The 13,145-nt window shown below is 35.9% G+C and overlaps 1 protein-coding gene across 3 annotated transcripts in view; it reads right to left on the bottom strand.

Annotated features, from left to right (window-relative positions):
• Positions 1–13,145, bottom strand: part of LOC129259178 (centrosomal protein of 85 kDa-like) — a 29,807-nt gene that overhangs the window by 11,269 nt on the left and 5,393 nt on the right. For all 3 annotated transcript variants that reach the window (XM_064098080.1, XM_054897480.2, XM_064098079.1), the window contains exons 2-4: positions 8,725–9,150; positions 1,925–2,029; positions 709–1,402 (exon numbers count right to left, since the gene is read on the bottom strand). In XM_064098080.1, the coding sequence (XP_063954150.1) occupies positions 709–1,402; positions 1,925–2,029; positions 8,725–8,998 (1,073 nt within the window). In that variant the 5' untranslated portion in view covers positions 8,999–9,150. The remainder of the gene's footprint in view (positions 1–708; positions 1,403–1,924; positions 2,030–8,724; positions 9,151–13,145) is intronic.

Raw genomic sequence — 13,145 nt, 5'->3', positions numbered from 1 at the left:
TTTTCTGGTAACACTGTCACATTTTGTGACTGCAACGGCAGCATTAAAGCAAATCACATTCATTGAACTGTTCATAAAGGTAAAATTCATGTTTTTAAAATGAAAATCCATATTTTATTTTTCGAAATAAAAATCTGAGAAGATAAATATTCGGAAAAGTCATTTGCCCAATTGATCATGGGCCCAGCAACCAGTGTGCAGCACCAGATCGACGAGGCTCTATCTCTAAAACGCCAAACAGGGTAGCAGCAACTCCCATCTTTAATACATGTTTTGGTCTGACGCGGCCGAGGTGCGAACTCCCGGTTATTTTTAGGTTGCTTTATTTTCCCTATGTTTGTCTTATAAGTAATTAAATAGGTTTGATTGTAAATCTAAATATATTCTCTTAAAAAAATATACAGTACACTGAAACATACTACTGACATTTGATGTTAGCATGTTCATGGGGGCGACATGACATTTGCTCCTGCGACAATAGCTCCCGGCTTAATTTCGTCAAAGATGTAAGGTTAGGGTTGCTGTAGGGCTTTATGTTAGGTTAAGGTTTCGGTTTAGGTGTAGTGTTAAACCCGGGGTTAAATTTGGTCATTCGATTAGTGTGTGGAATAGAGCAAAGCAATTGCCGCCGAAGCAAATGTCATGGAACCGTTCTTGGGTGCTATATCAGTTTCCCCTATTATTTATACATAAACTTTATATGCACACCTCTCAATTATGATATTCCTCTCATGAAGCATATTTTCCTTGGCTCGAATCAGTCCCTCCAAATTAGTCGACTCTGAACCCCTCACAGGCCCAAAACTAAAATTGGAATCTCCAACAGGATACCCCATCCCAGCACTATGCACATGCATATCATGGCCTGTTCCACTCCTACCGGAGGGGTGGTAACCAGTATTGAGTTGGAGGTGCTGCATCTGCTGCTGGAGACCGAAGTGAGAGTCTAAATTCTGCTGCCATTGAGTCAAGTTCATTTTGGTGTGGAATGGGACCGGGTTTCCAGCACTCCTGGAACCAAGACCCAAATCCGTAGGTCCAGGATACGCGGTATAGTCCGGGGGGCCGTAGCCGATACCTCCAAACGCACCGTGCTGACGAGGGCTCTTGTTCAACGGATGATGGGAAACCTTGGAGTACGAGGAAAGTTGAGAATGAGATTTTGGCGAGCGGTGAGAAGGGTTTACTTCCTTTAAAGTGGTATCAGCAACCATGTTCGACTCATTCAGAGTATAGTCCCAGTCTAGAGGGTGGAACATGTCTTGATTAGATATATTTAGATCATTATCAACAAAGGCAGGATCATATCCGTCTGTCATGGTTGTGATGTCTTCACTCCCATCACCTATGCGAGCTCTAGGACTCATCAGCCTTTCCCCCTCTGGTGATCTGATGTGGTTCCCTGTTCACATATGATTTATTAAAAAAAAAAAAAAAACAGTGAATCAGAGTTGCCTGTTCAATTTGACATTTCAAATCAGAATCTAAATCACTTTTATTTCATAACTTGTAGATTTTTAACTTGTAGATTCATTAAAATTCTTGTTGTTTAACAAGCATTTGAATGGAAAACTTATTACAAGTCAAAATTTGATGAAGGTTAGATCAGTCCTACTTTGATAACACTCCAAGGACGATTGAGACTTCTCCTTTCACGCAAATACACGTTCCAGTGATTATTTTCAAAGCAGTTTTACAGAATGGCCCCTGCTGTTAAAACATACTTCTAATTCAAATATTATATATTACAATGACTAATTATGTAATATGCTGGTGGATATTTGGATTAAATAGTTTAATGACATGAATTGAACAGGCGGTCTGAATGTTTTATCATCAACATTTCACATTGATATGATATGAGCAGACATGTACCACCAATGTAAAAGATTTGATTACATAATATAGAGAGGTGAGTTTGTACCATATCTACCAGCATGTCCATTAGATCGAGGAGAGTGAGTGTTAGGCTTGTCTAGCTGGTTGTTATTGGGCAGGACCTGGGCTACCTTCAGCTGGCGGGTTGGTTCTGTAAAGGGGGAACAAGGGGTGGCACAGGGAGGGGTAGAGGGAGAAAGAGGTGCGAGAGTGAGAGGAAGATGGAGACAGGTAGAAGGTATAGAAATATTGATGTATAGAGGGGGGATAAAATGTAGTGAGATGCAGGAGAGTGAGGGAAGGGGGGCAGAGGGGGTGGGGCAGACAGGAGGATGATGGGGCAAACAAGCAGAGTGACATTAAAGAGAAATTCCAGTAGTTGCAGTAAACACTGATTTCATGAGAAAGTCTGTAAAACAAGTCTTAATTGTCAGTATATCATCGAAGATCTAGATCTGGTACAGTTACATAAACTGAACTTCGTGAAATCTTGAAATCTACGCTGAAAAATGTTCAGACTGAAGATCCCCAACACAGATAAGCGCACGTGGGACAGTGTATAATTATTGCTTTGAATGTCGGGCCCGACGCTCTACCCGAATCCTGTGCTTATTTGCTGATTTCTCAGCAACTACACGATTTCTTCCAGAATCCTTTGGCACATACGTTTTATTTATACAAACAGACACTTTGGTGGTCATTTCATTGGATTCTGTACGAACTCGTTTTGATATCGTTACCAAAACTAGCATTTACCTTTAAGAAGAGGTAAGCGAAAGGGGGGAGAGAGGGATAGGGTGGAAAGAGGGATAGAACGGAAAGATGGGGGGAATACCGGTAAATAAACATGAAATATAGATTAGAAGGGAAATCAGGATCATGTGAGTCTTCTCATAATTCATAAATTTACAATGTACAATTATTTCTAATAACACATTTGAAAGAAAACAACAAAACACACAAATAACAAGTAAATAGTATGCCGATACCTTTTGCACAAATTGTTGATGCTCTATGCATTCTTTCAACTAGAGTTTTCTGGCATCCACCTGTAGCATTATACTACAGCACTACTCTTCACTATCATTATCAAGCCAATCTGTATCCTGATTCTTGACAAATTAGATAACTGACTCAAGTTATCATTATGCTGGCAGTACTGGTAACTAGAACAATCATGGGATTGCCATTATACTTCTAAGAAACCCCATGAGTAATTGTACTACCAAGTATTATTCAATGAAATATACAGTTAGTATCCCTAAATTAGACCTCAAAACAGCCAGTCTGGAATAAAATTATTGGAAATGGTTTTTCAACTGATTTGAGTAGGTATGGGTGTCAACATTTACCAAAAAAAAGTTAGGAGGAATACGGGTTGGGGAAAGTGCTTTTTTTCAAGGTCAAAGGTCAATGACCTTTTCACATATACTGTATAATGGTATCTCTGAGATGGAAAGGCGCAGGTTGTTGAAAATGGTGTCAAAATGCACAAATTCTTACCGGAATATCAAATAAAATAAAATTAAGTACCTAGAATCCACATTCACCGATATAATTCAAGGCCAAAGCCTTTCAAAGGTCAATGGCCTTTTTTACATTATATACCATACTGTATAATGGTATCTCTGAGATGATAAGGTACAGGCTGGTGATCATGGTGTCAAAATGTACAGATTCTTACAAGAAGATAAAATGAAATGATTGAAGTACTTAGAATGGACATTCACCCATGAAATTCAAGGTCAAAGCCTTTTAAAGGTCAATGACCTTTGTTTACATTATATACCATACCGTATAATGGTATCTGTGAGATGAAATGGCACAGGCTGGTGATCTTGGTGTCAAAATGCACAGATTCTTACCAGAAGATCAAATAAAATAAAATTAAGTACCAAGAATGCACATTCACCCATAAATTTAAGGCCAAAGGTCAATAACCTTTTTTTACATTATATACCATATACAGTATAATGGTATCTCAGAGATAAAACGGCGCAGGTTGGTGTTCTTGGTGTAAAAATACACAGATTCGTACAGGAAGATTAAATAAAATAACATTAAGCATCGAGAGTGCAAATTCACCCATGAAATTCAAGGACAAAGGTCAATGTCCTTTTTAACATAAGATAATAATAATGGTATTTCTGAGATAAAACACTGCAGGTTGGTGATCTTGGTGCCAAAATTCAAAGATTTGTGCAAGAAGATTAAACAACACCAAAATAAGTATAAAGAATAAACTTTCACCCTTGAAATCCAAGATCAGAGGAAATATATACATAAGCTATATGACATAAAAACCCAAACTTTATCCTCTGTGTTCATACTTTATTTGTGAATATTGTAAATAAAGATGGCTAATTTGTAATGAAAACATGGATGTTTCATAATTTAATCTGAAATAATGAAGGTCATGGAGAATGTATTTAGGGGTCAGAGGTCAATGAACTCTTTCCAAAATATCAATGGAAATGAATAGAATCAAGTATATAATTTGAAATGATTTTATCTTAAGTAGCATCATTTAATGCATCATCTAAATCAAGGCTGTCGTTTCTTTTCCTCTCCAGCGATAGGCCACTCACCTCAATGCTATAATAAATACTAAACTATTAGCTTAATCTTCTGAAAATGGATAGGATAGGTCTAACTTTCATGTCACAGCTAACATCATCTAAGAGCATTTCCAAACAACAGAGGGATGATGATGAAGATGAAATGAAGGCCGCCATTAGAGCTGCAGCTTCCGTCCTAGTAAATGACATGTATCTAAACTTCAACAGAGATGTATTCCTGTTTTATGATTAATTACCTCTCATTGCGAGCTGCCAGAATCTCTTGAGATGCTAATGCTGCAGGACAAAACTTCATTATCCACTCTCTGCTGAACTTCACCCAGGATGCTACTTCTACCAGGTAGGATCATGTATTTGGTCCAGAACAACTGATTGTTATCATGCCCAAATTTGGCATATAATAATGAAATTCAAAAGGAGATAATAGCTTATAAGTACACATCCATCGACCTAACAAAACTCCTACAGCACCACTTCCAGTTCTTGAGAATCAAGCTGTGCAACATATCAGTAATAATATAGATCCTGGTATCATATCCCTTGACAGAACTTTAGGCTTTCATTGAATGGGCCAGATCAAAGTCCTGAAAATGGCAGAAGTTTTTCAAGAGTTTAATTAATCTTTGCTGAAGTTGAGACACTTAATTTACTATGACAAAAGCTGCAGCTGTAATGATTGCCTTATTTTAATTCTTCCCCATTGTCCCTGGCTATATGAAAATATTCTCGGATGATGCTTGCCATAAGAGTTAAGCCTATCATTTTCATTTACAGATTAAGTTATAGTTTATAGTATTGATTGTAGCATTTGAAGTTAGTGACCTATTGCTACAGAGAAATAAGTACGTTGACCTGACGTTATTGACATAGTTGATTGACCTCTAACCCCTAAATATTATTTTCATGGCCATCATGATTATTTATCCTTATTTCAGAGTAGAATTATTATTTAAACATCCAAATTTTCATAACAATTAGCTATCTTTATTTCTATTATTCACAAATAGAATGTGAATAGACTGGATTAATTTCTTTTGGGGGAATCATGCATGGATATATAAATATTTATTAACTTTTGACCTTTGACTTTGGATATCAAAGGTGAGGGATTATTCCTTTTGATTATTTTGTACCTTTTTATCTTATTGCAAAAATTGCTTTTTGACACAAAAATCACCAACATGCAGCGTTTTATCTCAGAGATACCATTATACGATATATAGCCTATGTAAAAAAGGTCATTGACCTTTGAATTTGAACTTTAGGGATCAATATTCATTCTAGGTGATTAACTTTATCCTATTGGACCTTCCTGTAAGAATCTGTGCATTTTGACACAACGATCACCAACCCAAGTGTGCCATTTCAGTTCAGATATACTATTATACCGTATGATACATGATGTTAAAAAGGTCATTGACCTTTGAAAGGCTTTGACCTTGAGTGTTATTGTTTAATGTGCATTCTGTGTACTTAATTTTATTTTTTTTTATTTTCCTGTAAGAAAATCTACATTTTGACACCAAGATCACCAACCTGCGATTTTTCATCTCGGAGATACCATGATAATGTAAAAAGGGTTCATTGACCTTTGAAAGGCTTTGACCTTGAATTTCATGTGTGAATGAGCATTGTAGGCACTTAATTTGATTATATTTGATCTTCTTGTAAGAATCTGTGCATTTTGACACCAAGATCACCAACCTGCGCCTTTTCTTTTTTCTGAGATACCATTATACCGTATATGGTATATAATGTAAAAAAGGTTATTGACCTTTGAAAGGATTTGACCTTGAATGTTATTGTTTAATTTGCATTCTGGGTACTTGATTTTATTTCATTTGATCTTCCTGTAAGAACCTCTGCATTTTGACACCAAGATTACCAACCTGCGCCTTTTCATCTCAGATATACCATTATACCGTATATGGTATATAATGTAAAAAAGGTCATTGACCTTTGAAAGGCTTTGACCTTGAATTTTATGGGTGAATGAGCATTGTAGGTGCTTGATTTTATTTTATTTGATCTTCTTGTTAGAATATGTGCATTTTGACACCATTATCACCATCCTGTAATATTTTATCTGGGAGATACCATGATACAGTATATTTAAAAAGGTCATTGACCTTTGACCTTGAAAAAAGCACTTTCCCCAACCCGTATTCCTCCTAACTTTTTTTTGGTAAATGTTGACACCCATACCTACTCAAATCAGTCAAAAAACCATTTCCAATAATTTTATTCCAGATGGTTACTAATTACGGGATACTAAGTATGATACTTCATAATAATACAGGTGGGTGGAATAATGACCTTTGAATTGTGCAATATTCTAGCAATGAAAACAAAATAACTGTTGAAATCCAAATAAGTTGATAATTTTTCCTATGAAGAAATAAAAATGACTGCAAACATGGAGATAATCAACAACAACATATGTTTATTTATCTCTCTCTGTGCCTGTGTATCCCCCACCCCTATCCATCTCTCACTCACACACTCCCTTTCTCTCCCCCTCTCCATCCCTTGCCCTCTCATCTGCCATACTAGTATTGATTGCCTGATTTTTAATTCATATTCCAACCAGATGTTTGTAGGCTTAATTACACCTACACAAAACAGCTCTGGTAAAAATACTACACAAGGATGTGAAAATTCCTGTGTGAATTGAACATTATACAACAACATGTACCTGAAGTTCAATATAAATTTTCCATCTTGGTAGTATCATAGAGCTATGTAATGACTGCAAACATGGAGATAATCAACAACAACATATGTTTATTTATCTCTCTCTGTGCCTGTGTATCCCCCACCCCTATCCATCTCTCACTCACACACTCCCTTTCTCTCCCCCTCTCCATCCCTTGCCCTCTCATCTGCCATACTAGTATTGATTGCCTGATTTTTAATTCATATTCCAACCAGATGTTTGTAGGCTTAATTACACCTACACAAAACAGCTCTGGTAAAAATACTACACAAGGATGTGAAAATTCCTGTGTGAATTGAACATTATACAACAACATGTACCTGAAGTTCAATATAAATTTTCCATCTTGGTAGTATCATAGAGCTATGTAATAGCTCTATGGTATACATGTGCAATTGCTACATTATATATGAGTTAGTCTCAGACAGAGTATAAATGGAAGTCCCCATACCTCTACTGTACAATGTGTCTATTGAGTCACAAAAATCAATTATTTTCTTACATTCCCTCTTACATGGTCATTATAAAAGCATATTTCCTTTCAAATACTGAAATACACAAGTGCCTATACTTTTTCGACAAAAACAAAATGTAGAAAAAGTTTTTACATCATCGAGTGTTTTGCATTTTGAATTTTGAGATTCAAATAACAATGAACATTCAAGATTCTCCACTGGGTTGAAAGTCTGTGCAGGATTACTACAGGTAGTGTTTTGACTATCTTTCAATGTCAACATTCATTGAATAATCATGATATGAATCAAAGGTTAATAGTATTGACATCGAAGTCTGAATAAATAAACTATGGCTGGTATTATCTGATCATCACATTAAAGATACACTTCTTCTTTGGATAAAATGTAAACAGTGCAGTGATAAACAAACAAAGATATGCATTGTTCTTGCACATGTGGAGATGCAAACAAACGTTGCCATGGTATTGCTCATAGCGTCTGTGATTTTTTTTTAAAGAAATCATGTCATAATCATGTGGACTTTGCATTTATAAATGCTTATCTCGTATATATTGCTGTTTCGGATCAATGCAAACTTTGCAGAGCTCTATACTGTACATTGGCATCAAATCACAATATGATGGCATCTAGATTGCTCATGAAGTTGTTAACTAAAATGGCAATAATGAGATATTAAGGTTTCCATTAAAGTCCATAAATCTAAACACTACATGTAGTACAAATCATGTAATCCTGCTAGTACCACATTCTTTACACTTTGGGAGTATGGACATGAGCACTCTGATGAATAAACATAAAGTTGTATACTCACCAATAACTGTCTCACTCTTTACACGATTAAAAAATCATCTACATGTGCATGTATACATGTAAATCACTATGACAGACAAAGTACTAAAATGAAGTAAACAAAGAAAATTAATCCTAAAATTTAATCAAAACAATTCACAAGCAAGTTGTAGAACATACAGCAGAGAACAGAAACAATGGCTGTGACATCTCAATGAACTCACAAAAAGAGAGCATTTCAACTCATACAAAAAAAAAAAACTAACAAAACATTCTTTGAAATTACCTGCAAACTGTTGGTCATAATCACTTCCTTCATTGTCTGTGACCGTTGTAGCCGTCAATGGAAGCGAAATAACCGATTCATTGTCCAATTCCACCTCACCATCATCATCTAAACAGTACAAGTCATCCAGGTTCTGAAGTGACCGACTCAGGTATTTTTGAAAAAAGCCTTTATTTTCACCGCGATCAACGTCTCTGCGATGGTCGTCTTCAAGAAAGACATCAGAGTCATCCCTGTGTTTCCTCCTCGCTATTTTTCTCTTTATTGCACTCATGATGTATTCCGATTTATGTTGAAATAATGCTGGTTCCCTTATTCACATTGTCGATCTCATGATTATCAAATCTGCACACCATGTAATCATCCTAATGCTGCCGTCAGTTTACATATGTGATCGCTCTATTCTTGGGTGAAATATTCTGATTCCTATGATTTGTAAATGAAAATGTATCAGTTCTGTCCTTTCATACAAATCATGATGTTATTCATCATCATCATGTCACTTTATAAAGAAAAAGTCCATGATTGATAACCAATGATAATCTATCTATCCGTATTAGATGATATCATCAGCCTAAAAATCATGTACCAACATGCCATACATGTAGGAAATAACGTACAGGGTTCTTTCATGAAGTACCCTGTGACTGACAAATCTGCCCTCAACCAATCAGATACAAGGATTTCAGTAGCTTACAACAGAATTCAGTGAAAAAAAATCACCGATAAAATTGTGAAAACACCCCAAAGAAATGCATGTATGTCACGGGGAGAGTTGAAATAGGAATAATAAACAGTTCCTGAAAACACTTTTAGGAAGTAAAGGAAGTATACTGATCTCTACAACAACATCAAGATACTAGTAACAACATCATGTATGTACATACCACAATGAATGTTCAAATATGCCTGTCACAGGCAGATCTTATCAACCCTAATGCTATGTACAGCCACACCAACAAATTATACCCAAACTGTCAAATGGAATGTCATTCAAAATAGGTGGTTTCAAACTGCCTCGATCACAAGAATCCCCGTTAAATTACGAGAACTTTTTTAGGCTGAAAAATACCCATTAATTATTCCTGCATTCACACCGCCCTGAAACATACCCTTCGGGATAAGTTCCTGAAGTTACGAGCATGCGCAGTATGGTCTGATAAGCAGCAAGGCGCGAAATTCAAAATCACTAGCCCAGCAGCAACCCATGCACGGCGCCGCACCCAACGACACGCTGGGCTAAAAGTTCCCGTAATTTGCTTTCAGACCGCCAAAATACCCACGACCTTGGAAAAATCCCCGCGAAAGTTCTCGTAATTTCGCCAAGTACCTACTATTTATCGGGTATTTTCTTTCGGGGATATTACGCGTAGTTTGCTTTCAGACCGCCAAAATACCTGGTATTTTCTGATCGGGGAAAATTTCCCGATCAGAGAATACCTGGAACTGGCGAACTTCGAGGCGGTCTGAAACCACCTATTAATGTAAAACACTTTACCAGTGTGACTTTTTAAGGTCTTTAATGAAACAGGAACATAACACTTGATGAGGTAAGAGATACCAAGATCTGGGATATATATATTCCTGTTGCTATAGCAACCAGATGATGTCAGGCCCTGAGCAAATTCAACCATTTCCACGGAACAGTATCAGACACACAAAACAGCTCTGCACAGCTCAAACAAAAATGTAGACCTTGATATTTCATTAATTTCCAGAGAGGCACATACAATGTATAATGACTTGTTGTCATTAATCACACAGAGTGATCGATCAGATAATTACCTGATGCCCCTAAAAGGTATAAAGATGGGAGATAGCACTGAAAATATTTCATCCTATTCTCCCAGAGTATCTGATAGTAGAAATGCATTCAATGCAATTTATCTTCCAACCAACCAAGAATATTGATAGTATATTTTTTAAGAAAGGAAAACAGGTGAATTACCATGGATAGATAAAACTTTTGACCATGAAGACTCGGGACACTATCCAATGAATCGTCAATAGAATCAGTCAAGCAAGATATGAAAATCTACTGAAAATTAAGGGAATAAGTACTCTTTCTACATTTTAACTTTAGCTGTATTGCTTGCAGGTGGAAATGTTTTAATCAAATGACTTTCAGAAAAGCAAACTTAAATAAAGTCTCTTTTTTTAACCTGATTATATTCATGTGCATACTGTACATGTATATATACTAATCCAGTCTTATTTTTCAGCGTTTTCCGTGCAAATTTTCAGTTGCAAAACATTCCGAAATACAGATCAAAAGTAGATCAACAGTAAAGAAACGTGGTTCTTCTGGGAAATATTTGAATTATGGATTGCATGTGTGAAATAAATCCTTCAAATTATGCAGCTAACTACAAACTCAATAGTGCTTGATATATTGACAAATTTAAGGTCTCCTAACTCTTCTCTTTTTTGCAAAATGCAGACCTCCCAGCCTTCCTAATTGAAAACTCAGGATGATTTTGCTCAAAGATATGAAATTAATTACATTTTCCATATGAACAGACAGTAAAAATATTTTTAAAAAGGAAATCAGATGTAAACAAGAGCTTTGAATGTAAGAAATCGGGATTCTTCCCTCCAAATTCAGTATGGTTCATGCAGTTTTTAACCTACAATGTCATCAAAGATATTTGTCAATCAAACAAACAGCTGATCGAAATCCTCTACATCAGAAATATCAATCATGTCTTTGTAATAAAGTCAATCCATGAAATATAACCTGGCTTGCCCGATGTACAAAGTCACATAAAGCACAGAATGAACAAAAATCAATGCAAGATTTTGATGCATCCTCTTTGGCTTCAATTCCTTTCATTTCTGCAGCACCAGCATCCAGCAATTTTGAGCACACATTTTCATTTCCATGACAAATAAATGCATGTTTACAGTTGAAAGCTGACAATTACTATCCTATCAACTCTGTGTGATTTTAATCAACCTCTCTTAATTAATAAACCAGTGACTGTGTGTGTACATGTATTAGAGTGCAGAAGAGGAGATTCTATCTCTGACTAGCCAGTCTCTGAAACCAGCTAATTAAAAAGCTGCATACCGATCAATATATTTTATCTAGCCTGTTACTCGAGAGCTAGCCAAAAGAGAATGGGACAATCAAAAACAGTCAAGCAGGTTGAGTATACACTTGTACTGGAAAGATTTCCAAAAATATATACATATATGTAAAAATCAAAATATAGTATCAACTCCATAAGAAAACTGCATACAGTATACTGACTTTAAATGTAGTGGGAAAAGGGGAGAAAATTTTCATAAATTATATAAGTTTGATTTTCCGTCAAATATCTGACTCATATTGACAAATTATGAATCACAGGCAACTTTATGCAAATACTATATGTGTAGTATCCCTTACCTTTTAGAGCTAATATTCGAGATTCCGTACGCAACAGAGCACTTTGACGATTAAGAAGAAGAATATCAAAGAAATCCAGTTTTCCTCTAGAAATCATGGTACCAACAGAACTGAATCATGCAGACATCTCCTCAAGCCTTCTTCAAAATAATATGCCAACAGTAACAAACTCAGGTTTTATTCAAACAAACAGACCTTCTCAACACACAAGAGCTAAAAAAAAACCTAAGCAACTATTCCTAGAAAGTTATTTCAGAAAAGTCTTTCCTTCTAAATAAAAGACCTCGGGGACACATACATGTACATGTAATCACAATAAAATGGACAACACATTTTATCATGGTAGGGTGCCCTCAAGAACACTAAATTGAAAAGGATTTCAACATGATCACTAAAAAACATCTCGGCTATATGTTAAAAGCTTGGAAGTCATTAAATTAATTAAACAGAGTCCAATAAAATCCACCATAGTACATATAAACACCTTTACAGTTTCTTCATACATGAAGAATTCTACCTCCCCCCCCCCCCCTGTTAAAAAAAGCTCTCCACACTTTACAGCTACCAGAAACATCAGCATGCTAAAATGTAATGATTGTACTGTAGAGCCAGCATTGTGACTAAAGTAACCTTCTTGAATAAGCGAACCAAATCTGCTTTGATGCTTGAAAGATAATAATTGTTACACAATAAGGACAATAAAACAAAATAATCGAAAGTCATGTACAAATTAAAAAAAATATTCCCACTATTCCATCATGAAACAGCATGCACATTGTGCAAAAATCTCAGTTAACTGTGCGCTAAATTACAAGAAGAGAGCAGACTGCTAGATTTTCATTCCTCCAAGTTCAGAATTATAGAGAACAAAATATCCAAGAGCAAAATCAGCAAATATCAGTTGCATAAAAAGATAAACAACAAGAAGCAACTGATTCAGTATCCAAACTTCAAGATTTCCTTCACATGATTTCTTACAGCAGTATCAACTATCAAAGACATGTAGGGCCTATAGCATCTACAATCAAAG

Source organism: Lytechinus pictus, chromosome 4 (assembly GCF_037042905.1).
Source record: "Lytechinus pictus isolate F3 Inbred chromosome 4, Lp3.0, whole genome shotgun sequence".
Classification (NCBI taxonomy): Eukaryota; Metazoa; Echinodermata; class Echinoidea; order Temnopleuroida; family Toxopneustidae; genus Lytechinus; species Lytechinus pictus.
This window is presented reverse-complemented; position numbering and strand designations above follow the sequence as displayed.